Raw genomic sequence first — 27,331 nt, 5'->3', positions numbered from 1 at the left:
AACACGACAAAGAACACTACATTTTTCTCCCAGTTTGGCACGGAAGCGCTTCAAGTCCACTGGGGAGTCGACGTCGATCTTATTTGTTTTAATAAATCACTGTTCATGGATGTGTATGTATTAGTCCATGCTGCACGTAGACTAAAGTACATATGTTGAAGGGATGATTAAAGCAAGTAAATCATGCAACACATAGTTGCATAGCTGAAAAATAGCACTAAAGGTTGTAGTGAGTTAGAAAAACAACGTGATATGCGTGCATGAGGTTTCATGCAAGTTATTAGTAAAACATTCAATAACATTTCCTGCTGTGGTCACAAAATTCTGCCAAAGGATACACTTTTTTTTCTTCTCCAACAAAGCACCCACAAAAAAAAAAAATCCCTGCACTCTGGATATTAAAAAAGCAGAACGAAGCCTGAGAGTCACAAAGACTCCAGTCCACCTTAAAATACACAACTCCGCAGAATGTTCATTCACATTTCCTGAAAACGCCCAGCGTACAAAGAGAGAGAGAGAGAGAGAGAGACTCCGAATAATACTAATAATAATAATAAAGCTTCCTTGTTTATTTAAAGAAGGCGGATGGGTTGGACTGTTGGTGAATTCTGCGGAAAACTCTTTTAAATTTCCCACCCCCGCCACACACTTCTGCCAAAACTTCAGCAGTTTCTGTTTGCACTACCGCGTGGAGCTCCCCCTCAACGCACCACCGACCCAAGGTCAGCTCCGGTGTCCGCCCACGGGAACTCAAAGCTCCGCGGACCCCGGGCAGGCTTCCTTCTGCTGCACCCTTCTTCTTCCTCCGAACATGGGAGTTTGACTCAGCGGGGAAAATAATAGACAACTGACCGAATACACGGATCCCCCAACCCCCCCCCCCCCCGACCCGACTCTCCCGGCACCCACTCCTCCATCTTTGTACACGGAGCAAGAAAAGCCGCGGAGGGGATTCGCCGAAGGGACGTCTGCCCCGAATGTCAAGTTTTGCGACCGTTGAAAAAACGAAGTGACACCATGTTGGGAAACCCGGGATCGTATGCTAACAAGAAGAGGAAGAAGCCTGTTCTCAAACAGTAAGACTTGTCCGTAAAAATGTCGCTTTTGCTGTCCTCTGTTTTGTGTCTGTGCCCGTAGTTTGTGAAACTATAATCGTACATTACACTTTCTTTGAAGTTACAGGTAAAGGTAGGTACGTGAACGCACCACGCAGACCGCCTAACGTTAACCTTCAGTTTAGCTAGTTAAGCTAACTGACGTTTGTTAGTAAAGTGCTGTTAGCTAGGTTGGTTACAACCGTTGGCTGTATGTACCTTTAGTCATAACCGTTGGCCGTATGTCGTTATAACCGTTGGCCGTATGTAAATTATAAGCATAGGCTGTGTGAAGGTATACGCGTCGGCGTATGTCGTACTGTTGGCTGTATGTGGTCATAAACGTTGACTGTATGTAACGTTAGTTATAACCCAGTGTTTCCCAACCATTATAACAGAGCCCCCCCCCCCTCTGAAAAACAGATCTTTTTTCTCCACCCACGGCAGTTCCGCCTCGACACGTGCGCGAATATGTCCGTGTATGGCACTCGCACCAGTGGACAACCTCCCCGTAACTGTATTGAGTTAGGTGGTTATAACCGGTGGCGGTATGTAACGTTAGTAACAACCGTTGGCCGTATGTGGTTAGCTGGTTATAACCGGTGGCTGTATGTGGTTAGGTGGCTATAACCGGTGGCGGTATGTAACGTTAGTAACAACCGTTGGCCGTATGTGGTTAGCTGGTTATAACCGGTGGCTGTATGTGGTTAGGTGGTTATAACCGGTGGCGGTATGTAACGTTAGTAACAACCGTTGGCCCTATGTGGTTAGGTGGTTATAACCAGTGGCCGTATGTTGGCCGTATGTGGTTAGGTGGTTATTAACCGGTGGCTGTATGTAACGTTAGTAACAACCGTTGGCCGTATGTGGTTAGGTGGTTATAACCGGTGGCTGTATGTGGTTAGGTGGTTATAACCGGTGGCTGTATGTAACGTTTGTAACAACCGTTGGCCGTATGTGGTTAGGTGGTTATAACCAGTGGCCGTATGTTGGCCGTATGTGGTTAGGTGGTTATTAACCGGTGGCTGTATGTAATGTTAGTAACAACCGTTGGCCGTATGTGGTTAGGTGGTTATAACCGGTGGCTGTATGTGGTTAGGTGGTTATAACTGGTGGCTGTATGTAACGTTTGTAACAACCGTTGGCCGTATGTGGTTAGGTGGTTATAACCAGTGGCCGTATGTTGGCCGTATGTGGTTAGGTGGTTATTAACCGGTGGCTGTATGTGGTTAGGTGGTTATAACCAGTGGCCGTATGTTGGCCGTATGTGGTTAGGTGGTTATTAACCGGTGGCTGTATGTAATGTTTGTAACAACCGTTGGCCATATGTGGTTAGGTGGTTATAACCGGTGGCTGTGTGTAACGTTTGTAACAACCGATAGCCGTATGTGGTTAGGTGGTTATAACCGGTGTCTGTGTGTAACGTTTGTAACAACCGCTGGCCGTATGTGGTTAGGTGGTTATAACCGGCGGCTGTTAGTGGTAATAATAAAAGTGTGGTTGGGGGGAAGTAAATTTCGACCAGCTTCCTTTTGCTAACTTCGCGGATGGACTTTAAACGCGTATAAGTCCAAGTATGGTGAAACGTGTCCTTGTGTAAACCTCCATCGATAGATCGACTACACTTAACTCTGCGGAAAGAAGAGAGCATGAGGTGAACCAGTAACCCACTGAAGTTCGGTCCTGTGTTCCGCTGGTTACGCTCTGCGTGTTTTTTCTGGGGTTTCTGGACTCGACTTTCCGCAGACCACCTTAAGAATGCGTCCATGCTGCCCTGGCGCATTAATCACAATCAAGTTGGAGACTTGGGCCTCTGCTCTCACGCGATGCTCCTCCGGGGAGGGGGGGGGGGAGGAGGGTGGTTTGTTATTGTAATCTGATAGGGCTGTGTGTGTGTGTGCGCGTGCGTGCGAGCGTGTGTGTGCGTGTGTGCTTTACTCCCTGTTTTTCTCCTTTTTTTAACCCTTCTGCTTCCTAACAAAAAGGGATATGAAGACCTATAAAGAAGTGTTACGTTACAAATAAGTTATTGATACATTAAAACACAAAAAGTCACTTTTTGAATATTTCAGCTTGTTCAGGGTGTAGACGGACAACTGCACTACACTACAGTATTTTGTTTTAAACAAATACAAACTAATAGTTTTCTTTTTGATTTATCTGCAGACAACTTGTCCTGAAATACAGGAAAAAATATCATATTCTAAGGGGAGAAATAGACAAATAAATCTGTTGAAATCCACCATCCCAAAGTAAATTATTAAGAGTTGGTGAAGAGCAAAATAGAACTTTAAAAAATAGATTTTAAAGCAAACTTTAAAATTACACCTCTAGTAATGGCAGTTTTCTGTTAAATGAGGACATGTCTTCCTTTCAATAATTGAACACCAAAGGCCTTGCCCTCCATCCCAATTACGTTAATTAATTTATCTGACAGGCACCTCTCATTATAAAGGGATTACCAATAAATAGCAAAAAAAATACATAAGTAATATTTACAGTACGTCTAACAGTTATTTTACATTTTATTGTTGTTATTTGCTTGTTTTATCTACTTTATTTGATTTTTTGTTTGTGAAAACAATATAATACAGTTATAGACTGGCTTGCTGGAGAATGGATGTACGATTAGAATTGATCATATTGTCAAACACAGAAGTGGCAACGCAGCGTTGTACAGATAAGTGTGATCCGCCTTGGTTACAGGCCGCTCCCAGTGTATGAATCCCAAAATAAAAAGCTGGGCCCATGTGCAGACGTCTGTGTTTATCAGAAGACGTGGGGCTGTGCAGCAAGGGCTGAGGTTTCTTGGACTGCCAGCTGGGCTCAGCTGCACAAAGGCTCCATTCAGCCTAACTGTTAGAAGGCTGTGGTAACTACTCAGGGGCATTCCACGGTAGATCGGCCCATCCAAAAGTCTCCCTTTTTATTACTGCTCCGTCTTCGGCGTATGCTTCCAGTTTAGCTGATGTGCAGCACTGCAGACCAGCAGCACTTACACTTCACTTGGAAAAGTGTTTTCCCAGCTGGCGACTGGGCCCCAGCTTTTCCTCCAAAAAGAAAATACGGTTGCCATTTCTTAGTTGCCTTATCGTTTGAGTAGTTCAGATTTAATGCAGTTGTATACCAGCTTGATAAGGAAACTTTCTTTTCATGTTTACATGCCATGTGTTGCTATTCTCTTTAAAGGCAGACGCCTGTGTGCACACAAGTAAACGCAACGTGCTTTTTTTCTGCTTCTGATTGTACCAGCAATATTTGAACATCTATTTGGTTGCGGTTGTCACTCATGGCAACCAACGGCTAAGAATTTAAAAAAAGTTGGTAGCCAATTGCCACGACAATGTAAGAAATCCGATTAGAATCTGCTTGGTCCTCCTCTCAGCCTGAGAAGTGTTGTTCTTCAGCAGTTGTTGCATCCAACAGCTTGCTGGGGAAATATGAGTTAATTATAGTGTATAACCCCCCCCCCCCCCCCCTCCCCCGCTCTGAGTACACAGTGGTAATGTGTATATAACACTGAGAGATGGGGTTATAAATGATATGCCTGTGACTAAGCATTTATTTTAGAAAACAATAGTGTCTTTAATGAGACTGGATATTATTCTCCTGCGTTGCAAATGTGCTTTTCACGGTAATCTAAAGAGATTGTGAGAAACACACACAAACCAACGCACATACACGTACAGGCAGACATGCCGATAAGAGGTTTGGCTCGACACCAAAACACAGCAACAAAGTTGCCCTTTGTTCTTTGCTCTTTGTCTCGTTCTCAAACATGAGACTTCCTCAACACCGGTTAGAGACTTTTTGTTTTCTATCAACTTGCTTATGAGAATAATGTCTGTTCATGACCAAAAGCAAACCCTGTGTGCAGCACTAACAATAGATTAATGGTGCGTTTGTTCAAGATGTGTCAGATTATCTTCAAGTAAAACTATTTATACTTGTTATGTTGCTGTTTTAATGTGTGGTATCTGGTGGTACAGCTGGTAAGCCATTGACAGGAGGACCAGAGGTTTGATTTTCGGCTTTATCCACATGTTGATGTGCCTTAATGGAAGACACAGAACCTAGAACTGTAGTGTGTGTAAGCGCAGAGGAGAAAAATGAGTTTCTGCCAAATTAATGTAATCTAAACAACAGCTCATGCTGGAAACATGGTCTTATTTTTCCAGACACAAATTCGATCCCAGCAGCATCCCTAAAAAACTGTGTGACACTATGAAGCACGCTTCCCACCTCTCCCCATTGGACAAAAGAGCTGAGTCCTTCCCAGAGTGCTTTACTCTGGCCAAACCAGTTCCAGCCCAAAAGTGTTTGGTGCAAACCCGACCTGCAGCCAGTTTGTTTCTGAGTTGGCTCGCTCCCTCCCAGGGAATGTCGCGAAACATCTATAGAAACGTCTGCATCAAATTTGTATCCATATTGCAAGACGCTTCAAGCCTTTATGACGTACATTACACCCTGAGTCACACTGGACACAGTGAATTTGGCAAATTTGATGATGTAGCGGTTGGCATGGCAGTATACAACCGGAGAGCAGCATTTACTACTTTTTCTTTGGAGTGAAAGAGTTTATTTTTCAAGTAACAGAAAATCTAAAGTTTGGTTTGATTGCAGGATATTGTTAAATACATAAAAAATTTACCTTTTTTTATCTTTGTTTTTTTAAATCTTTCGCTTTTGTACATTTCCGCAGAGCATATGTTATTTGTTTTTACCCGATTCTGTTTTTTTCACCTCTCTGTCTGGAAAGATGTTTGTAGGCCAAGGCTCGCCGCTATTGTAAACTATCCTCCCTCCAGATTTGAAGTCTGTGTTTTGCAGCAGCCAAATGTGTACAGAAAGCGAGGCCCGCTTTTCCTACTTCTGGGCTGCTGAGTCATGCCTCTGGATCGGCCAGACGCTCCGCCTGCTTTTAGCAGACAAATGTGTGTCAGTGTCTTCACAGCGCGGCGGCCCAGTGCAACACGAGCCGCCTGCACCCTGAGACCGGGGTCACTGAGTTCAGACCTCTACTCTTTCGCTCGTGAGATAAGGAAACCAAATAGAAGATTGAGTGATGGGGTTAAACGTCGGCTTTTCCTACAATGAACGTCTTGATGTCTGCTGCTCAGCCCCCGTGATCTATAGCAAATCAAGGTGGAGTTGGTGGGAGGGAAGGGGTTCTGAATGCTGGCTTTTGTCTCCGCTAAGCATTTCTTGAGAGTGAGATCAGCCCTGCTCCATTTCTGAGAAGGTATAGCTCAGGTCTGAAGCCAGCAATCAAGTTCAGGCTACAATCCCCACAGACTATTCAGTGGCAGAGGAGGACATTTTATAGCCTGTCATTAACCAAAGATTCGGTAAAGAGAGAAACTTTTGGAGGAATTTTGGTAGGTAATTTACATGCTGAGATGGCAGATAAGCTTCTCACGATAAGTTGGTATGAGTTAAGAGCTGGAACCAACCGATTGAATTTGATTAAATTGAGGCAGTCTGATAATGATCCCTGATTGGTTCCTGTTGATAAATCTTTACAAAAAAACCTCCTGACGTCTGAAAGAGCTTCATATGAGTCTGTCACGGTTTGGGTTCATGTCCTGTTTTATTTTGTAGTTTCATGTCTCTTGTGTCCCTGGGGTAACTTTACTTCCTGTCTTGGCCCGAGATTGTCTGCCGTGCCGGTGGTTGTTTCCACCTGTGTCCAATCACAACACTGTACCTCCCCTGTGTATTTAAGCCCTGTCATTCTCTTGTCTTCTCTCGCTCCATTGTTACTTGTTGCCTGTTACATGTTACCAGTGTTGCGCCGCGCCCTCCCCCCTCCCCCTGGTTTTGTTGGAGTGATTTTGAGTTATTTTTGAATTTTGACTATTACAGTCTTTTATTTCCCTGAACTCTGCATCTGAGTCCTCCCTTCCTGCCCTCGCACCCGCACTCTATGACAGTCCCAAACGGATGCGTACACCACAAGGTGGTTTTGTTGATACCATGGCTCTACCAAGGTTTGCCAAGTTTCTATTCCCAACTATTTTGAGAAAATGCCAACCTGAGTGGCCTCATTTTTTGACATTCAAACAAAAAATAAGCGCAGCAAAACTTTCAACCCAACGTCTTATTTTAAAAAATATTTTTTTCGCCACGGGTACATTTGAATTACAGCTGCACATTCGTTGATACATATGCTCACATGCATGCATGCATCATAGCAATCAAGCTTTTATTGTAATCATATTAAGAATATCTAATAAATGTCTTATTTCTCTGCAGTCGTGAGATGTGAAAACATTTAGCTGCATGAAGGCAATTCAATCAATAATCATGTTCTCAAATGGTAACAGGAAATATAAAGTTACACAGCTTTCAGTGCCTCCACACAGATTTAACTAAGCTCAGCTGTATCTGGGAGGAATGCCGTGATTGGCCGTCTACATGGTGTGCATGCATGTGATTGGACAGTCCGACAGTCAGCCTGCTGCTGTCAGTTTAAACAGCTGTAGACTCATTACACTCTCCCGCTCAGGAAGAATGTTTAATCTGACCGTAAAATGACAGCGACAACAACAGCTACCAATTTAGTCAATTAACGTTGATAATTTGTAATGTTGATGGCCTTCTCAGCAAACACAGCCAGGCTTTGTGTGTGTTTGTGGCAGAGGGCTTGGCACCCGTCAGGATTTGTTCATTAAACTCGCTCAAACCAAACAACGGATTGGGCTCATGCTTATTAACATTGCATTCATCTCATTTGGTAAATAACCTCGTTAGCCCGTCAGACGTCAGCTCCCTCTGCTTAATGCGACCGCTGTCTATAAACACAGACGGCAGCTCCGCGGCTGCAGAGACGTTACGCTTTCCCACCCTTTTCATGATGCAAGTGTGTTTGCTGCTCAACCACTGAAGAAAATAAATGAAGTAAAAAAAAAAATGATGGAATTGAAGTCACAAGATAGACATTTGCGTTGAGTTGCTAATCTTTTCCTGGCAGGAATGAGCTTCCATATCTTTGTAGTGTTTTTCCCAGCCTGTGTGTGGTGGAGGAATGGCGTCCCCATAGCAACCTTTCACTCACACTTGGTGCAGCATATGTGTCTGATTTGTTAGCAATGACCCCCCTAGTTTTACAAAGTGAAAGTGAGTCGGAGGAAATAAAACTGCTGGCCTGAAATGGTTTTGTTAGATGACGATGTGTCGCCAATGGGACATGTGTCATTTATTCTGAGCTGAAGATGGGATGGGCCAGAAACAAACCCGCGCTGTGTTGTTAACAGCAGATTATAAAGCGGTAGATGTTATTGTTTCATGCTTAATAAGAACTTGGGGCTTTATAAAATTTCTCTGAAATGATATTATGCTATGTGATATTGCCAGTTTTCACCTGTTCTGTTTGGAAAGTCAAGCTAAGCTGAAGAAATGAAACGGGATACTTTTGTTTTGTCCAAGCTGACTTGATGAATGATGAGGATTCTACAGCTATCGACCCGATCTGAAAACATCCCTCTACTTAACACTCATGATGGGAGCTGATGTCCTGTTGACTCACCTGTTCCTCAGTGTGTATTAGTCACAATCACGACTGGCTTTTCATAGTGACTTCAAAGCTGTCTGCTGAGTGTCAAAATGGCTCACGTCTGATTGGCCATGTGTCACAGCAGCTGGGCCAGAACTGAATCCTGGTGCGCTCACTCAACATATACAGGGCTTCAATAACCAGCGATGTGTTTTTTTCTTCTTTCTTCACAGAAAAAAGGTTTCGGAAAGCAATGACGTGGTCAAATCGAACCCTTCAAAGCGCCACCGCGATCGCCTGAATGGCGAGCTGGACCGGCTCACCGACCTCCTGCCCTTCCTGGGGGACGTTCGTTCCCGCCTGGACAAGCTGTCGGTGCTCCGCCTGAGCGTGGGTTACCTGAGGGTCAAGGGCTACTTCAAAGGTGAGGATGGTGGAAGCTGCAAGCGATTTCTAGAGCGATGCATGCAGAGGCACCGGGGCAGGAATGTGAAGCGCGCAGGAATCTGGTTTTAGGAAACAACTCATCCTCAACACTTGTATACCAACTCCACCCTCTCTGTTAGCAACACTAAACAATCCTCCCCAATATTCTTTTGTTCGCCTTCAGATTCAACTCCACAATATACCTTGATTAAGCTTGTTGACACCCTGGTTCAGTCAATTATATGTGAGTCACCCATCTAATATTTCCCCCACCCGCAGATTGATTTAAACAAGTGCCTCAGCCCAGGTGTTGGCAGACGGGTTGCTGAGAAACTCATGTGAGAATATATATATTTATAAGGTGGTCACTTTGTTCCTCTCAGTGATCCTGGATCCCTGGGTGGAAGCTGCTAAAGACGTCGGGTACAGAGACCTAGAGAAGTGAGGGACTAGATGTAAACAGAATGTATTACGTTATCATAATATATTCAGGATTAGACATCTTTGTACCATTTTTCATTAACCTGCTCTATTTCGTGACTCCAACAAGATGTTGTCTCTATGATTCTTTTGGGTCAACCTGTTGTTCCATGCAGTGTTGACCCAGTGAAACGATCCACATAACAAAAGGAAAAAGAGTGCGCAGTGTGAACATTGGGTATGAATGGACGGGCTGTCACAGGAGACGGGACATTCCAGCGCTGCTTGTTCTCACAACCTCTTGCCTACTTTTTTTTGCTATGCAGACTCGATGGGCTGAAATACTCTAGTTAAGATGTTATGCAGTCATTTCAGATAGTAGTTTCCATAAACTATGCTTCAGTGCATTTACAACTTGACATTTTGAATCTATGATAGACTCTCCAGCAGCTTTGAATTCCTGCTTTATCATTTGGCTTATCTGTTTTTCCATTGATTTCTACACTTACATCGATCCAAGTGCACTGAGTTATCAAGTCGGTCAACGTTTAAAGAGATGCTACTTTGACATGCAATGCAGGTTCAACAGGTTTTTAATCGACTTCATTAATAAATGCACAGACCGCACATGTTGGGTAAAACAGACCCTTTTTGTGTTGAAAAACGGGGGAACTTTGCATAAGCATGTGTGCATATGTCAGAACATGCAGGCACGTGATTCTTACGGAGCCAGATACCGAGCAGGGATTTATATGTGAATCGAATATCTGATTGCGTAGGGTGCGTGTTGCAGTGTACATCCTGATCAATTCAAACGTTGCCGTGTGGAAGAGAAAGAAGGTGTGCGTGGCGCTTTATGATCATGATGCACATATGGGCATGCATGCATTTCTCAGGTTTTATGCATCCGATCCCTTTTGAAAACCCACGTTCTCCTGTCGGGATATTGCAGTTCTTAACCAATCCCAGCATCTAACCACCACAGCCATTTTTCTAAGGCTGTCTTCCTGTTTCACCCGCAGCGCTCTCTGCAAAGGTCAACCAAAAACAACCATTGAACACAGAAATGAAACAGCAGTGGGGGAACTGACCTTGCAAAAGGATTGACTCCCCAGCCCAAATGTGTTTATTTGTGTTGGTAAATGTGAACTGTTGAAGGGGTGTGTGCTGATTTAGAAGTCTGCTTTAATCAGGCTCGCTGAAAAGACGGATCAGAACGACGTGTTGCATCGAACTCCCCATGTGCCACCCACCAGGCCCCTAAATACTGCTGCTTTGACACCGCACAAGATAAGCAAGTAATAAGACATCAGAATCATCATCTCCGGCATGTTTACATTGGTAAGCTTAAAGAGAGTCGTGTGATCACGGACCCTTTCCCAACACTGTCGTCTGACAAGTCTATTAAAAGATCTGAGCTTCAACAGGCCGCTGCAGTTAGCAGCAGGAACGTGGAGTTACACAGCTGTTGTGGGTTTCCAAACAGGGAAATGTCAGATCCAGTGTTCTTAAGTTCTGACCCACTTTAAAGATCTGCTGCTTTAGTTCTTACCATCTGGGTCATGTTAACCCCTTTATGAAAATCAATGGAACACGGCTTTGTTTGCATTATGATTGATATGTACATGAAGGCTGAATCTGGTTACTGACAATGATGTGAATCTCGGTGAACACATCAGCCCCCCCAATCGAGCTCTTTCAGTCAAATGTCGGTATACATTTGCTGAATTATTAAGTTCACTAAAATAATAAGTTCCACAAAATAAAAATGAATTATGACACATTGGTGAGAAGTTGAGTATGAATTCAAATGACACTATGCAATCGATAGAGTTAACAGTTAGATGATGAGATCTTTTTCCTTTTGGGACACAGGAAGGGGAGGGACTTCCCTTTTCTGTGGATCGACCCCATTGTCCCCGATATCCGATCCGGCCTTGAGAAAGTTAGACAGGCCGAGTCCATGTGTGGGTGAGAGGAGAAGTAGAGAAAGAAAACTCACCGTGTAATTAAGTAGTTAGTGCAATTGCGCATAGTTATATGGTTTAGCAGTAAATTGCAGCTAGCAAACTCCACTGCAAACCAGAGTCTCTACTTCACGACGATCTCAGATTAGCCCACCTGCTAAGAGAGGCGTCATGGTGTGGAGGAAAATACAACAGCGCCTCAGTGCTTTCACAGACGTCAATGACTTCTTACACCCTGCAGATATGGCAACTGTCTGTGTGCGTGTGTGTGTGTGTGTGTGTGTGTGAGGGACTGTGTAAACCTCTAAAGAAAAGGTGTCCTTTATTATGACAGGATATTAAGTTGCAGTATCGTGCAGGTCAAACCTTTGTGTTTGTGTGCTCTCAGTGAAGTCATCCAGCGGCTCTGATACCATGTTTATTCCAACCAGGGTGTTGATGTCTCATACACGCAATCACAGTTTGTCTAGAAATCACCCTCGCTGTGAGATTTCTGAGGCTCCTCCTCTGATGATTGCAGGCTAATTGGTATTATTATTCTTTTGTAAATAAGCTTCTAGGTTTTTAGAAGAAATATTTTTTTGTCTCTTAGACTGCATTAGTCCCTGCTGTCAGTGAAGAATAATTGTGTATTCTACTGCAGCAGACACAAACTGCTGCTTATTTTGGAGAAAACTGAGGTTTTGATTGACGTGCAATCAGGACAGGCAGCGAGCTGAATGTCGTCTTGTTCCATAATACAGTGGATTCTTAGTGTTATCTCTGAGTGAAGACACGTTATAGAGGGGAAGAAACAGCCTTAACCTAGAACCAAACCAGAGTCTGAGGGTGGCCCTTTACAAGAACAGGGTTGTACCATAAACACGTGCACAGCGCTGTTGGGGCTACAGCTGCTTCGCTAACGCGCTGAAGGAGACGGTTCACTCGCAGTCTTCAAAGTTGAAAAAACCAAAATGACCGTATTAGCCCTCCTCCCGCCAGTAACGGCCCCAAAATGGGAGTAGATCACATCTGTATGGAGTCAAGTTTCCCGGCCAAAGATAACACTTGAACACATGAGCGTTATTACTCACCTTGGCCTTATTCTCCCTGAATAGAGCTTGAACCCATCATTGTGTAACTCAATGCCATTTGCATGCAAAAGCTAGTAGCCTTGTTTTTAATTAGGGTGCATGACAGCGTGTCAACATAGGCGTGTAGCACTATTTTGCACATGCTCACTAGGATGTACGGATCAGGTAGCGAGTGACACATGTTATTGTTCGTGTGTAGCTGGTTCATGATTAGTTGATATCCGGTGGATTGACTTGCATAATTGTAGGAAGTATGTAAGGTACTTTAGACTAGTATGGCTACAGGAATGACTAATTAAAGCATGTATGTTCTTGTAGGAACAGAAAATAAGGGGTGAAACTCTACTCCAGTTTCAGTTGTGTGGCGTTGGACCAGATGAATGTACCCAACTGTATTCCCAAACGCAGACTCTTTGATAATCTAAACAAAATCACCAAGATTGCCTCTCTGGGGTTCTCCCAGTCAAAACCCAAGCCTGGGATGGGTCTTCAAGTGGGGACATGCAGACAAGTTAAGATAGTGATCTCCTAAATCGTTAGGTAAGAAGGGCTTCAGAGAAAAGAACAAACATAAGCAATTTCAGGCTATACGAGTGTGATTCAAAGACCTGATAGAGAAACCAGCCATTTATGTCTACCTTAAATGGCCGACCTTCTTTTCCTTTTTGGAAGAAAGCTGGCCCGTTGGGCCTCATAGCGTGACTTTACGAGGCAGCGCTGGATACTTTGAAAGGCTTGTGGCTCGCTGCTGCTGAAAAATGTGTATTTGCTCTCCAAGTTCCATTGAAAACATCCAAGGCCTGTTAGCAATCACAGTTGATGTGGTAACCCTGTGTCATGTGCTATAATTTCATGTAATTTGGTATTGGGGATATCTGAACCATGTAGGCACAAAGCCATCCACGGGACACAAGTGTAACATAGAAATAAAGAGGTGAGGACAATATGCCTAAGTCCTGTTGGACGTCTGCAGCTGGTAGTGTCTGCGTGCTCTGCTGATGCACGCGCTTCATGAGAGGAGGACGTCTCACTGGGACAACACAAGTCGCCTGTTGGCTCTCAATTCCCGACTCGCCTTTCAGTATATCGTGAGAACGCGAGCAACCGCTGGGAGACAGATTAAATCATGTTTTCATTTTTTTTCTCCAATTTCCATTCTCTGGAAGGTTTGTTCTCCGTCTCTCCAGCTCTACAAACCACAGAGCTACATCTCTTCTTCTTTTTTTCCTTCTTTCCTGGTTTGGCTGTTGGCCCGCAGCCGAGCTCGCCCACCAAGGCTCTCTGTGACATTTAGAGTCTTCCAAAAATGCTTGTGTTTGTTTATGTGCCAAAACAAAGTCAGCTGTCTTCCGCACTCACGGTTCAGTTGGGAAATCAGAAACACAGGAGAGGCATTATTTTATTTAAGGCACTCGATCACAATCAGGGTTTGGAAAGAGTTTAGTAATATAAATATTTTCATCCAGGAGTGCAAATGAGCTGTTAGTCTTATTTGTAATTTGCATATATTTCACAGAACTCTCTATGTATTGCCTAAATTCAGACATCCTGTCTGTGGAAATCTGGTATTTTTACTACCTTAAAATGTTGCCTTAAATGCGTCCTCCCTTTAGAGACCTCCTGCACTCCGATAAGAATCACTTCAACGATGTGATATGTGAGGCGCGCCTGAGTTTAGCTTTGTTGTCTCTTGTGTGTCTGTGCCCAGTCCTAAAAACGATGGCATTGCTTTTCAGGGCGATAACAGGAGCCGAGGCCCTGAAATAGCCGAGCGTATGTGGATCCAAAGGACCGATGCACCCACAGTCCCCCACCGAGACACTGTGTCCTGGATATGTACCAGTTTACTATCGTCCATGGCAGCCTTTTCGGGCTGAAACAACACTGTCTCTTTTCTTCAGCTACTGCATCCATAAAATCTATATTTCAATCAGGAGAGACGTCTCTACTGATGCATCAAAGAAGCATAAATATTGAATGTGCATGTTGTTGGGGCTCGGATGACAGACCAGGGGCCGGGATGCCGAGACGTTAGCTGTAGCATCGTAAATCACACAGGTCCATGCCCACTCCCCACGCTGAATATGTGCTAGCTGAATGCTAGTTACTAAAGCTTACCGCTAACAGTTTAAAGTGGTCTTGTGTTGGCAGGGAGGACGAAACGGAAGTACACGAGTGGAATCAATCCCATAAAAACCTAGTGTACGTTGAATGTGATCTACACTTCTGTCTTCCTCTCATAATGAAATGGATGCTGCTGTGACGCCTCTAGAGATAAGAGTGGTATTACAAGTCGGGACAGGCAGCTCGCTGGTTAGCATGCTCATTTCAGTCATTTCTCTGTACTACAGTACAAAGACTTTGTCTTTGACAGGATCTGAACCCTGTCAGCTGTGGTGTTAATGATGGTTAATTACCACTATGTTTGAATGCACCTTGCTATTATTTAAAAATAGTATAATATTATTCAAAGCTATGATAAGTTTGAGCAAAACTCCGTTATCCACCCTAAGCTGCTCTTTCCTTCTTTTCCTTGACATTCTTGTCTGATCATAAAAAGGCTGAGGCTGTTTCCTTCCCCTGAAGTCATTGTTGTAAACAGGGACATGAATCAAAAGGCTAATGGGAGGTTAAACCCGCCGACTGACCTGGCTCATTGGCTCCTATTTGTTACAAGCGCCGCCCTTTCCTGCACATCCGCGTGAGAGAACAGCGATCTCAGCACAGGATCTGCTGGAACTAAATGTTTTCAAATCAAGATAATATTCCCCTATGCGTTGCCGGCATACTTTATACTCTCTCCGGAGCTGGCAGACTTCCAGCCTGTGACAACATTTCCCTTTTCTCTCCACAGCTTCAACAGTGTCCCAGCTTCATAACACATGCTAACACTTACAAGTAGACCCTGTGTACATAGTTCTTAGAGCAAATTAGAGTTATACTTGTCTCAGACTTAGAGTCAGAATAGATCGCATTTAGAAAAACTCCTCCCAGTCTCCTCCCAGTTCTTTGGACTAATTACCCAGCGATGAAAAGGCCGCCTCTCTGCCTGAGTGACAGGGATGTTTGCCTGCAGTGGATCTTGCATCAAAGGCATGATCGGCACTTAACCAGTAACCCTATAATGGCTTCTCTCTGAAACAGGAAGCTAAAAGGTGACTGTTCTTGGTGTCACATTGCACTTTTAGGGCATCCGATGAATGTAAATGTGCCAGGATTTGTACATTTTGTACATTGTAGTTGTGTTTTTATTTTTATGATCAATCAGATATCAAAGAAAATACTGTCTGCTGTCAATGTTGTTGGAATAAATCCCACTATTGAGACCTGGAGATTTCCATAAAATAAAGAGTATGTTTGGCATTTCTTCTGTAAGGAATAACTTTCACACATGAATACCAACAGATTCCATTTAATGGTCTCGCCATACAGTATCAAACACCACTTTCCTGCTCTGTGAAGACTCTTCATGTTTGATCTTGTGGGAGTCTTTTCTCTTTTTTTCTTCTTTGCCTTCCGCAGGCTTCCAGTAATGTCTTTCCCACGTCTGGTCAAGCTCTGGCCAAGTATCATTAAGGTGACACACTAAAGGCAAAAACATCATTTCTTTTCATTCACTGTGTCAGTTGAGATTTGTTTCCAAAACGTGTATCATCCAAAACCCTCATTCGAGTCTTTATGCCACTGGCTTTGTGTTTGTGGATTTCACTTAAATTCACGTAAGGTTACCATCAGATAATTCCTCAATATTCAAACATAAAATGGAAAACCTGTAATCCAAAAATGATTTTATTGTAAATAATTTACTGGGGAACCGTTGACAGTATTTACTGATTCATGGAGCAACAAACCTTGACCCTAATATGTCAACAAAATGAAAAGATCATTTTTGCTCATCAAATATTCTGATTTCTGTTCTGGAAAAGTACACCAATCAGCACATCTTTGATATGGCAGTGCATAATGAATGCATCTTTCAGTGTAGTCCTTCAGTCACCAACAACTCTTAGAAATGGAAAAAGCAGTTTTACTCACACAATCATTGATTAGAAAGAACCTGTGAATGATTGAAACACAAGTGTGTGTGTGTGTCTGTGTGTGTGTCTGTGTGTGTGTGAGAACGCTTTACTTCCATGATCTCTGCACATGTAGCGCTCGTTTCATGCCGTCGGTGGTCGTGTGTCAAACCCGCAGCTGTGTTGCGCATTGACGTGCGATTGTCGGCTGTGTGTGTGTGCGCGCGCAAAGTGAGTCCCAGCAGAGGTGGGCAGTGTGTCTGTGTTGTCGTTCCCTCCTTAAAAGAAGGTACGTCGAGAGAAGCCGTTTTTTTTTTTATCTACTTAAACATGAGCAGTGATTCCTCACATGTACCAGCGAGACCCCCTTCCTCCCGATCCCCATTTCTTCCCCACAGCCTGTAGCCACAGATGACATTTGTATATTGTTTGCATTGTATTCAGGCGTGAGGCAGGTTCTACCAGTACACATGCAAAAATGGTCCACGTGTCAACATCTCTCAGAACAAAAGCATGACTCTAGTGCATTTTTTTTAGATGCATTTTTAAACATGACCTGACACGGTGGGTCGGCCCCAGAGAACAATGATGAGCAGTCACTTCCCCGAGGTGCCAGGATGAAGCCGAGTAGTAGTAGTAGTAGTAGTAGTAGTAGTAGTAGTAGTAGTAGTAGTAGTAGTAGTGCCTGGTGCTTCTGGTAACAAACTGATGCAATAACTCATCTCCTCTTTATAGAAACAAAAGGCAGTTTTTCATAATCCCTCACCTGGACGCGTTTGTCTAAAATAGCTCACATTAATGTGGTCTCATCTGCTTTGAGTTGGTGGGGGGGTGGGGTGGCCTCATGGTGTGCGTGTGCCAATCTGAGCCTCAAACATCTATGAAATAATAATAGCCTTTGAACACATTCTCTCTGTTGACCCCTCCTCTCCTCTCTCTGCAGCGACCATGAGTCCCAGCAGCAGTGCCATGTTCTCCGGAGTGTCCAACAGGGACAGCGTGGACACAAACGGCTTGTCCGAGGGGGAACTACTGCTCCAGGTGAGACACGAGGCCAAGGTCACCTCTCGAATGGCTCAAGTTTACTTTTCAACTTCCCTTTACATCCAACACTGCATTTTACCCACAACCTCTGAAAATCCAACTCACACATCCCAACAGGCAAAGAGCACCAACACTCACACACAATACATACAAAAAGAGTGTTGACACACCTTTAAATCGTTGCACTGAAAGTTCCTGCTGCACCAAAGAGGAAGAAAGTCCCACGGCCTGATTGATAAGCCAGCGTCCCGAGGCTCGCAGGTGCACAAATGGCGAGTCAGACTTTGTTTGTTTGGTCGCTGGTGGCGTTGTGTGAAGCTAATCCAGGTCTATCCGCGCCGGAGGAAGTTGTGACAGGTCGTCTTGTGGCCTCTTGCCAAAGCTCGGCCACGCTCTTTGGCTCAAACAAAAGCAGCACTTCGTCAGGGCCCTGCGCCTCGCTTATTGACGCTCGTCTGTCAGCTACATTGTCGCACTTTGTTGTTCCTCGTGGCCACAACGGGCAGTGATTGGGACGCACAAAGGGCCTTTTAAGAATCAGCAGCTGGTGGCCTTGTTTTTGGATTATGAACCGGCAGCAGACTGTTTGAAAAAACATGTGAAAATACTACTTCCAACGTGTATTATTTAGTTGTTCTGTGGGGACTTTAAAGAGGAAGTTTGCACACACATCGTCACCTTTGTACCACCCACTGCTCCCCGAGACACATGCTGCTCAGACACTGCTGGCTTTTTGAACAGTTTCAAAGATTACAAATTATTTACATCAACACTGAACTGAAAGGGGAAACGCAAAAATGAAATGAGATGCCATGAAAGAGAAAACCTTTTTGTGTGTGTGTGTGTGTGTGTGTGTGTGATGCTTTTAATGGCTTTGTGTCCAGCACTTTGAATCACCTCATTGTTGAAATGTGCTACACAAATGAAGTCTGTGTGCCTTACAGGCGTTGAACGGGTTCGTGATGGTGGTCACGTCGGACGGTTTGGTGTTCTACGTCTCCTCCACCGTCAAGGACTACCTGGGCTTCCATCAGGTGACCCTTTGTTTTATCACCGACCAGCCCTCGTAGGCTGCTGTTGTTGTGCGCGCGATGTGTGAAAACGACCTGCGTCCTCTCCTCAGTCGGATGTGGTTCATCAGAGCGTGTTCGAGCTCATCCACACCGACGACCGGGCCCTGTTCAGGCAGCAGCTTCACTTCGCTCTGAACCCCCCGTCTGCTGCCGCGGGCGGAGACGGTACGTTTCTCCCAGGAGCTCGGCGTAGCACGCCAGTCGATGCGTTAGTGCCAGCGGCCATGTTTAATCTCCGCCTGTTGTGTTCTCAGTGTCGCAGAGCGCCGGCAGCGCGGTGGTGTACAGCCCCGAGCAGCTCCCCCCGGAGAACTCGTCCTTCCTGGAGAGGAGCTTCGTGTGTCGCTTCCGCTGCCTGCTGGACAACTCCTCCGGCTTCCTGGTGGGTTCAACGTTTTTAGATCTGTTGTCAACAGCTTGGGTGGAATGTGGGTAGAATAAAAATACAACATTTAGCTTAAGATCCTATTGAGGAACCCAACACAATAAGCTGCTTTTGTCTCGTCAACCTTTTGAATTTTTTTAAGTTTTGTACTGTTGTTCCACAGCGATTCGCAGGTAGCATCTATGTGTGGTATAACCGCTGATATTCCTCCACCCAAACCAGGCTCTGAAGTTCCAGGGGCGACTGAAGTACCTGCACGGCCAGAAGGTTTCCAACGGAAACGGGATCAAACCTCAGCTGGCGCTCTTCAGCGTCGCTGTGCCCGTCCAGCCTCCAACCATCGTGGAGATTCGCGCCAAACTGCTCCTCTTTCAGACCAAGCACAAGCTGGACTTCACTCCCTTGGGGGTCGATAGCAGGTGCTGCAAACGCCTCGGCTCTTCTTTCTCGAAGTCAACCTACATAAACTTGAATGAAATCATGATTTTACATTAACGTGGCAGGACGTTTTTTCTTTAGCTAATTCCAGTCTTATTCATCTTTTTCTTCCAGGGGGAAGATCATTCTGGGCTATTCGGAGATTGAACTGTGTATGAAAGGCTCCGGATACCAGTTCATCCACGCAGCCGACATGATGCACTGCGCCGACAACCACCTCCGCAGTACGTTGGCCATTAAGATCGGCTCTGACATTAAATATGAAGAATCACTGAGGCTTCATCTATGCTATTGTTGTTATTTTCAATGACCAAGTAAATACCATCAAAGGTTTGCCTGTGGACAATATGGATCAACAATGGGTGGCTGTGTTCTAGTGGAAAGTTCTTGTCTTTGTTTCGCAGTGATTAAAACAGGAGAGAGCGGTCTGACTGTGTTCAGGCTCCTGACTAAGTCGGGGGGTTGGATGTGGGTGAAGTCCAACGCCAAGCTGATCTTCAAAGGAGGAAGACCTGAATTCATCATTGCATATCAGAGGGCTTTAGTGTGAGTGTTTGATGCCTTCATAGCCAGAGCAGGTGTAAACCAGAATGCAAGTTTCCTCACACGCCAGACGGACCCTCTGACCTTGTGATGTAACGTGCACGTCCTGTTTGGTCTCTTCCCAGCAACGCAGAGGGCGAGGAGTTTCTGCGTCAAAGGACGCTGCAGCTTCCCTTCAGCTTCACCACGGGAGAGGGCGTCCTCTACAACACCGACCCCCCGGTGGACGTCGCGCACCTCCAGTTCAACCAAATGTTCACCGACGTGAACGAGATGAAGAAGGACGTGACCCCCGGCTCGTTGCTGGACTGCTTCCTGAGTCAGGATCAGACGCTCTACATGCAAACGCCGGACACCCCTCTTCCCGTGGACCAGGTGTACATGGACAGCGAGGCGCTGGTCACTGTGGGCAACAGCAACCTCGTCACCGTGAAGGACGAGGCCAAACAGTCCGTGCTCGACAACCTGGAGAAAATGCTGGAAGACGGCGACTTTTGCAGCACTTTGCAGAATCTGGACGTCAGCGACGTGCAGCTGATGGAGTGGGAGAATGTCCTCAAGAGATGCAGTCAGGACGGAGAGCAGCAGAGCAGCGTCAAGTCCGAGCTGGACAGCGTCCTCACCGACGACATCTTCGACTTCATCGATACCGTTGTGTTCAAGGACAAAGACAATGGTCTCCCCGACAGCTCTCCCAGCTGCCTCACGGCGGCCAGCAGCCACCAGCAGAACCCCTTCACGCAGGCCGGGCTCACAGAACCTCGGCTGTTTGAGGCGCCACGCCCCGATCGGATTTACTCCCCAACGAATGGTCTCTGCGCTCGCCAGCAGGAGGCGATGAGCGGCCCTCCGACGGCACAGTCCGCTCAGATGTTCACCCAGAAACTCTCCCACCTCAGCCCCCTGGTTACTCAGGCCGACCCCGACCTGCCTGCTGCTCAGCTGCAGCTCCAGGACATCTTCAGCCCGTCCATAGAGCTCCCGGAGCTCACCGTCCCCGCCCCCCCGGCCTCTCGCCCCCCCTGTGGGCGGCTCCCGGTGCAGACCCAGTCCGCCCGTCACCTGCCGTGTCCCCCAAACACTTTTGCCGTTCCTGCGATGGCACCGAACCGGCACCTGTTGCAGGGCGCAGCCCGGCAGCCCGCCAGCGCCGCGCCGGGGGTCATGGACATGGTGCCCCACCTGATTCCTTGCGAGGCCTTCAATCCCATCGGTGCACCCAATATTCACGTTCCCTTTGCCGCGGCGCGTCAGCAAGGAAGCACTTCCTTCGAACCGCAGCAGGTCCGGCAGAGCCGGCAGCAGACGGCGCCCCACGGCGGCATCGTGCACAACGGACACGGCCAGAATCCCGAGAGCCTAGCGCCCCCCCCTGGCCTGTGGCCCGGCGGCGTGGCGGGACAGAGCCACGGCCAGCTGGCGTGCGGCCAGGCGGCCGCTCACAGCAGCTGCATGTTCGACCAGCACTTTTCCACCGGTCCAGCGGGAGGCGACGTCCTGGCTCTGTCCGGTTCTTTGGGCACGAGGGGGGCCGAGGCGTCCCTGGATGTGGGTCCTCCTCAAGGGTCCTGCTACTACCAGTGGAGCCGTGGTGACTCTGTGGTGGGCCCGTCCGCCATCAGCCAGCAGAAGCCCAGCCTCGGTCTGCCCAACATGCCTTCATCAGAGCCCATTCAGCACTTCCTGGTGAGACAACTACAGATAAAAAAATGATTTGAGTAACTGCGGCATCTTCATGAAAGCATAGTGACAGATTCAACTAGCTTGTTTGGCTCTGTACATATTTACTTGACTGTTTCACTACTATTTGATTGTAATCACGTAGAGATGAGCTGAGTTAATCTATTTTTAAATATCAAAGGTAAAAACGTAATGAATCTGAAACAGTCTGTCAATCCATATAGAGGCAAATTGTGATGTTTAAACAGCGATACCAGAGGCTCCCCTCTGACCTTTGTCCCCTGTGCTTGTTTTCTGCAGGTTGACAGAGTCTCTGCTGAACTCAACGGGGTGTTTGCCCCCCCCGCTCGGGACGTAGCCATGTACCCGAGGGAGTAGATTCAAGCCATGTTCATATTTCTGCCACAACAAATCCTGGAGAAGGACAAAAGTCAGTATAGCCGGCCTGTATCAGCGCTTATCCACAGACTCTCATGCTTACCCTCATTGCCCTGATGTTTTATATCGCTCTGTATCATTTATACTCTGTCCAGTCTGTAATGTTTGAAAGCTGTGCTCGTCAGTTAGTGAGTGAAGATACACTATAGTAATAATGAAGTATAATGCCGCAAGTGCGTTTACCAGGATGGAGCTTGAGCCAGCTAGCCTCGGACAAGTGAATCCGAGTAGCCAAAGAAATAGGTTTTTATAAGGGAAACCAGCAGTTGTCATGTCCTTTTCAGCCAGGGACATTCACTTAATATCCCAATTATGGATACCTAAAATAAAGGAAAAAAAAGCGGAACATACTGTTTTTTTATATGTATTTTTTATATATGATTATTTTAAACTCTGACAATGACCTTTCCAAAAGATGTCGTCATCATCTTTGTAAAAAAAAGTGACGATAAATCACTCAAAGTGATCGCTACCTGAAAGCACAGCTGTAATGTGATATAATTACAGGTTACGTAATCTGTATATTTTAAATGTGGTGGATATGAATGAAGCCTTCTTTATACCAAAAAGCCTTGCTCACAGTGAGCTCCCCCCCCCCCCCCCCCCCTTTTAACGGTCCTGTCCGTTCTGCTTCCTGATAAATTCCGCCTGGGAAGCAGGTTTTGGGGTTTTTTGCATTATTTTCATATCAGTGAGTTTTTTTAGAAACTGAAAATAAGCGTAGGTGCAGTTGAGTCCTTTTGGGTCCCCTGAACTCGTGAACTCATCTTATTATATTTCGCTGTGGAACTAACCGTAAACTGGAAGTCTCATGCCGCCGCGCCTTAAGAAATCCCTCAACAGACCCCCCCCCCCCCCCCACTGTAACATGCACTTATCTCATCAGAGACCTGAATGAGATGGCTCTAACTCACCATCGCCTCAGAAAGATGGACATGTGACCCAAAGCCAATGATGCCTTCAGGTGCTGCTCAGTCAAACCAACGTCACATCAAACAGACAACTAAATGCCAAATGAACCCACGGTGGACAACAGGAAAACCCGGGGTCACTCCCCCCCCCACAAGGTGTGCCTTTCACGTGGCGTCTCAATCAAATCCAATTCTGAATGGACTCATATTCTGTGGAACACGCTAAAAGGTCTAGTTACCCCACCGGGAGTCGATATGAAAACATTCACTGTTCCTTGTGCCTTGGTGGAGCTGGCAGCTCGTATCTTCTTCTAAATGTATCCGTGCCTTGTTGTATATTAGAATCCTCTTTTGTAACGCCATCCTGTGGAGCTGCACTGACATAAGGGAAGCTGTAGGAGATGCAGTGTGTGAAGGTTTTATCCTTCTCTGAGGAATCTCCCTGAAACACACCGTCCAATGGGAACAAGGGAACCTGTCTCTGTGGAGATGGTAACGGGTCCAGCAATGCATTCTGGTCACACTTACCATCACAGGTGTTTCTTCCACACTACAGGAAGTGGTTTGGGTTGAACCTGAGTAGGAGGCGCGGCAGCTTTATTGAACTCCAGCTGCATTGTGGCGAAATCACTCAGTATTTGACCTCTTCCGAAGAAATCTTGTTGCTTTTGGAAATATCTTTCAGTTAAATGCCTCAAATCTCTTCAGGAGAATCCTAAAAGTCTCGAGGCACAGATGTAATATACCCCCCCCCCCCCCCCCCCCACCCCCCGTGCTGTGTTGTCGTCGAGAGGATCTCAGTCCGCAAACCGACAAAAAAGAATGGCCTTTAGTGACAAACACAGACACATCATGACTGCAGCCACTAAGAAAGAAACCCAGGAGCCAAATGTTTTATTCACCGCTGTGTCGTAATGCTAACATGTGCCTTGCCATATTCCTGTTTTTGTAAAAGAAAAACAAGTGTATAATCCACTTATATTTAGCCAAGTAGTTATAGTATCTATATCATAATATATGCTGAACAAATAACCAGCCTTTGTCTACTGTTGAATGCTTTTTCATATATACGTGTGCAATGATTACAACTGTTTGGCTCATTTGTTTATAAAAATCAATGTTTAAGAGCATCTTTGGTGTTTTCTAATTTGTATGACCCCACGTGCACACACATACAAACACGCCAACATGAACCTCTACTGGGACCAATGACCAAAAATATAAGTATGGGTATGATTAAGATCAAATGTATCTATGAATAAAATAAAATAGAAGAGAGGGAGCACACAGCTCAGCTGAGCTGGCTTTTTATTATTTAATCTGAAGTGTTAATGTTAATGTTTTTTAAGGAGTGATGGTTTTGTCCACCAGGGGGCGACCGCAGCAGGGAAATCTCCTTAAGGTCATTTTATTTTATTAGAATTCAACTCAGTATTGTTTTTTGATTTTGTACATATTTTTAATCTTTTTCTATTTACAGTATTTCAATAGATTTCAGATTTTGTTTTTAATGATATTTTTTGATTTTTTGTTTTTCAATGTTTTCTATGAGCCAGACGTTACATTTTGTTTTCAATGTTTGCAGCACAACAGAGAGCAGGCCCTCACAGGCGATATAACACCTGTACACTGCAGCGTCGCTCAGGTATCGCTGACTCAACGTTTATTTCCTCGACCAATGAAAACAACAGACCAAAAGAATTAATTTATTGGTAGTTCCTCTAAAACAGGACCTTGGTGGATTTATTCAGCTTCGTACTAATTGAGTCTTTTGTTTCTGAGGAAGCTGTAAAAGCCCCAAAGCTTTTTGTTTTCTGTTAAATAATATGAATAAAAACCTATTTTTATCCCCTTGGGGGCCGCTAGCCACATTTCACCTGAGGCCACAAACCAGGTGCATTTGTCATCAGTGTATTTGGTTTCCTGTTGCAAATGCACATTTTAAAGAGCCTCGTGTTTGTATATACATGTATGATACTCAATGTTTGATTTGATTTCTAACCTTTGACAGCATGTCTGTGTGATGAGTCGTGTTTGAATTGGCCTTTCTGTTTTAATGAAACAGAACAGTTATTTTTATAATGTTACATGCAATGTAGCGCATACGGTCAGGGGAACATTGTTGAATCCCTTCATTGTCTTAGAGATACAACAAAGACGAGCTGCCAGGTTCAATATAAATGAGGCCTGTGTTCATCCTATTCTCCGCAGTGGGAGATGTTTGATGGGAGAGATGGCACGCAGGCCCCATGCTAACACTTTAGCATATATGCTAAAGTGTTAGCACCCCTGCTCTGCTAATCTGTATTTAATCTCTTGTCACGGTTAAGGGAGGCGCATTTCTCTCGCCAGAATAAGTCGAAACACTGTGTGCCTAATTTTCTGGAAAATTTGATTTTTCCAGAATTAGCAACATGGCTAATTAGCTAGTTGGCTAATTCCGGCATCCGTGAAGCTTGAATCCTGTCTACTGACCAGCAGGGGGCGACTCCTCCGGTTGCAAAAACAATAGAATTCTATGAGGAAATGACCCTGCTTCTCTCTCATTTAATACCACATGAATGAACATCATTTTTTAAATATTTGAGCTATATGTCTGCTAACAGAAATAAAAGTGATCGAGAGGTCTGCTGCTCAACAAATGTAAGATAACAAATCGAGAGCAATACAATGCGACCATCACGCTGGCCTAGTTTCCTTCTACATGTTCTGTAGGGCTCATGTGGTCATGTGACTCAAGGTTTCGATATAGCATGACAAACTCCACATATCTGTCTGGCCTGCTGTCTGTCTGAAGAGATGAGAGGTCGTGAGACTGAGTCCCCCCCGAGGACAATGATGTGAATTATTCATATTTCATTCATTCTGTAAACCCTACAATTATTTCCCATCAATTAGCTCGGTGCCTTCTCTTCAATGGAGGAGAAATATCATCAAACTTTGATTTTATTTATACTACGTTTTGTAGTCAAAATTGTGTTTTAAAAAGGAAGCTGGTGTTATGAATTTGCACGTTGCGGTCAGATTTGTGTTCATGTTTGATTGACAACAGGCTGGACCAGTTTACAAAAGCCTTAATCATCTCCCCGTACACCCTCGATTCCCGTCCTCGTGTTTTAGATGACATGTGACCTTTGAACCGGCGGCCTCATTTGGACGCCCCGTGATGGTTTCTCACACGGCGTCTCTACGTCGCTCCTCCACCTCATCTTTCTGACGTCCAAACCGCAGGCCACAAACCTGCGGGTGACGTCACCATCACGACGTACGCGGCCGTTCCAGTGAGCCGGCGTGCACAGTGCCGCCCCCCCCCCCCCTAAGTGCAATGGCGGCCTTAGTTAAAATCGATGTTATTAACTCCACATGGTTTCACCCTGCAGCTGGTGTCCAAACAGGCCTTCGGAGGAGCCCATGCCAGCAGCTAAAGGCTGGTCGCTAACGGTTAGCATAGAGTGACTGGTTCCAGTGGTCACTGAGGAGCATGGACCGAATGAGAAGAGGAGCTTCTGGATCAGGTGACCTTAACTGTTGAATATAAATCACAGTCCCTTTGTATAATATATTTTACAGTGGTGGTTTTTCAGCTTCTTTCCTCCCAACGACGCAACGAACTCAGCTACATTATTTAAAAAAAGTCTAACCCCTGACCCACATTCTGCTCAACATAAACCTCCAGCTCCCTCGTCCCGGGCGCTGATTGGACGGCGGGGACCCGCTCGAGGACGCGCCGGCGTGCTCGCGCCAGGCACGTGTTTCCAGGAGACTCTCCCTCGTGCCCGCGCGTCCCCCCTCTGCCCCTTTTCTGCAATGCTCGCAAGAAGCCCTCTCGAAGCTCCAAAACCGTTGCAAATCCGCGTTGGGCGTGCCCGCCAGTGGAATGCGCGCGCACGCAGCTCATGCCCGGCGCTAATTGGAGTGCAGCGCTGATGTAGATTGTAAAATGTAAATACTTGACGCGGTCTGTGCGTCTGTTTGAGGATTGTTGTGTTGGTGTTTTTTTTTTTCTTTTTCTCGTCTTGGTCTCCATGAGGAGGGAAACCCAGCAGCGGCTTTCTGGGACAAATCCATCCTCCCGCGAGGGCCTCGTTTTTATCCGTTTCGTTTGATTGTTTTTTTTTTGGTTTTTTTAGCGGGTCGCATTGCTGCTCGATCTTCGTGTTTTTTTTTCCTGCACATTTTGATTTAACTCCAAAGTGCAGCGGCCTGTAAAAATAAAAATAAATAAAAAAAAGGAGGTCCTTTTCTATCCAACTTATTTCGTGTTTTTTTGGGGGGGGGGGTCGTTTTTTTTCTCCGATTGTTCGGCATTTAAAGAATCCGATCTGATC

The 27,331-nt window shown here is 45.5% G+C and overlaps 1 protein-coding gene across 2 annotated transcripts; it reads left to right on the top strand.

The window, feature by feature from the left end:
- The first annotated feature begins 501 nt into the window (after window positions 1-501).
- Window positions 502-24,133, top strand: LOC119228431 (aryl hydrocarbon receptor-like). 2 transcript variants are annotated; one of them, XR_005121511.2, is made up of 12 exons: window positions 502-1,076; window positions 8,823-9,013; window positions 17,435-17,532; window positions 18,480-18,569; window positions 18,659-18,773; window positions 18,863-18,990; window positions 19,216-19,412; window positions 19,546-19,655; window positions 19,836-19,977; window positions 20,100-21,660; window positions 21,955-22,084; window positions 22,979-24,133. XR_005121511.2 is itself a non-coding variant. In XM_037487964.2 (11 exons), exons 1-11 carry the CDS (start codon window positions 1,018-1,020, stop codon window positions 22,030-22,032), a joined length of 2,769 nt encoding a protein of 922 aa, XP_037343861.2. In that variant the 5' UTR covers window positions 502-1,017; the 3' UTR covers window positions 22,033-24,133. The 2 variants fall into 2 exon arrangements, 1 of the variants encoding a protein (XP_037343861.2); XM_037487964.2 differs by having other exon boundaries at window positions 21,955-24,133.
- The last annotated feature ends 3,198 nt before the right edge of the window (window positions 24,134-27,331 follow it).

This window comes from Pungitius pungitius, chromosome 10 (assembly GCF_949316345.1).
Source record: "Pungitius pungitius chromosome 10, fPunPun2.1, whole genome shotgun sequence".
Lineage (NCBI taxonomy): Eukaryota > Metazoa > Chordata > Actinopteri > Perciformes > Gasterosteidae > Pungitius > Pungitius pungitius.
The sequence above is the reverse complement of the archived record's forward strand: the minus strand, read 5'-3'. Positions and strand labels throughout refer to the sequence as shown.

Coding starts and splice junctions, on each gene's coding strand:
- LOC119228431 (XM_037487964.2), top strand. CDS start 1,018: ATGTTGGGAAACCCGGGATCGTATGCTAACAAGAAGAGGAAGAAGCCT. Junction 1,077..8,822: donor AAGAAGCCTGTTCTCAAACA/GTAAGACTTGTC, acceptor CTTTCTTCACAG/AAAAAAGGTTTCGGAAAGCA. Junction 17,533..18,479: donor AGGGGGAACTACTGCTCCAG/GTGAGACACGAG, acceptor TGTGCCTTACAG/GCGTTGAACGGGTTCGTGAT.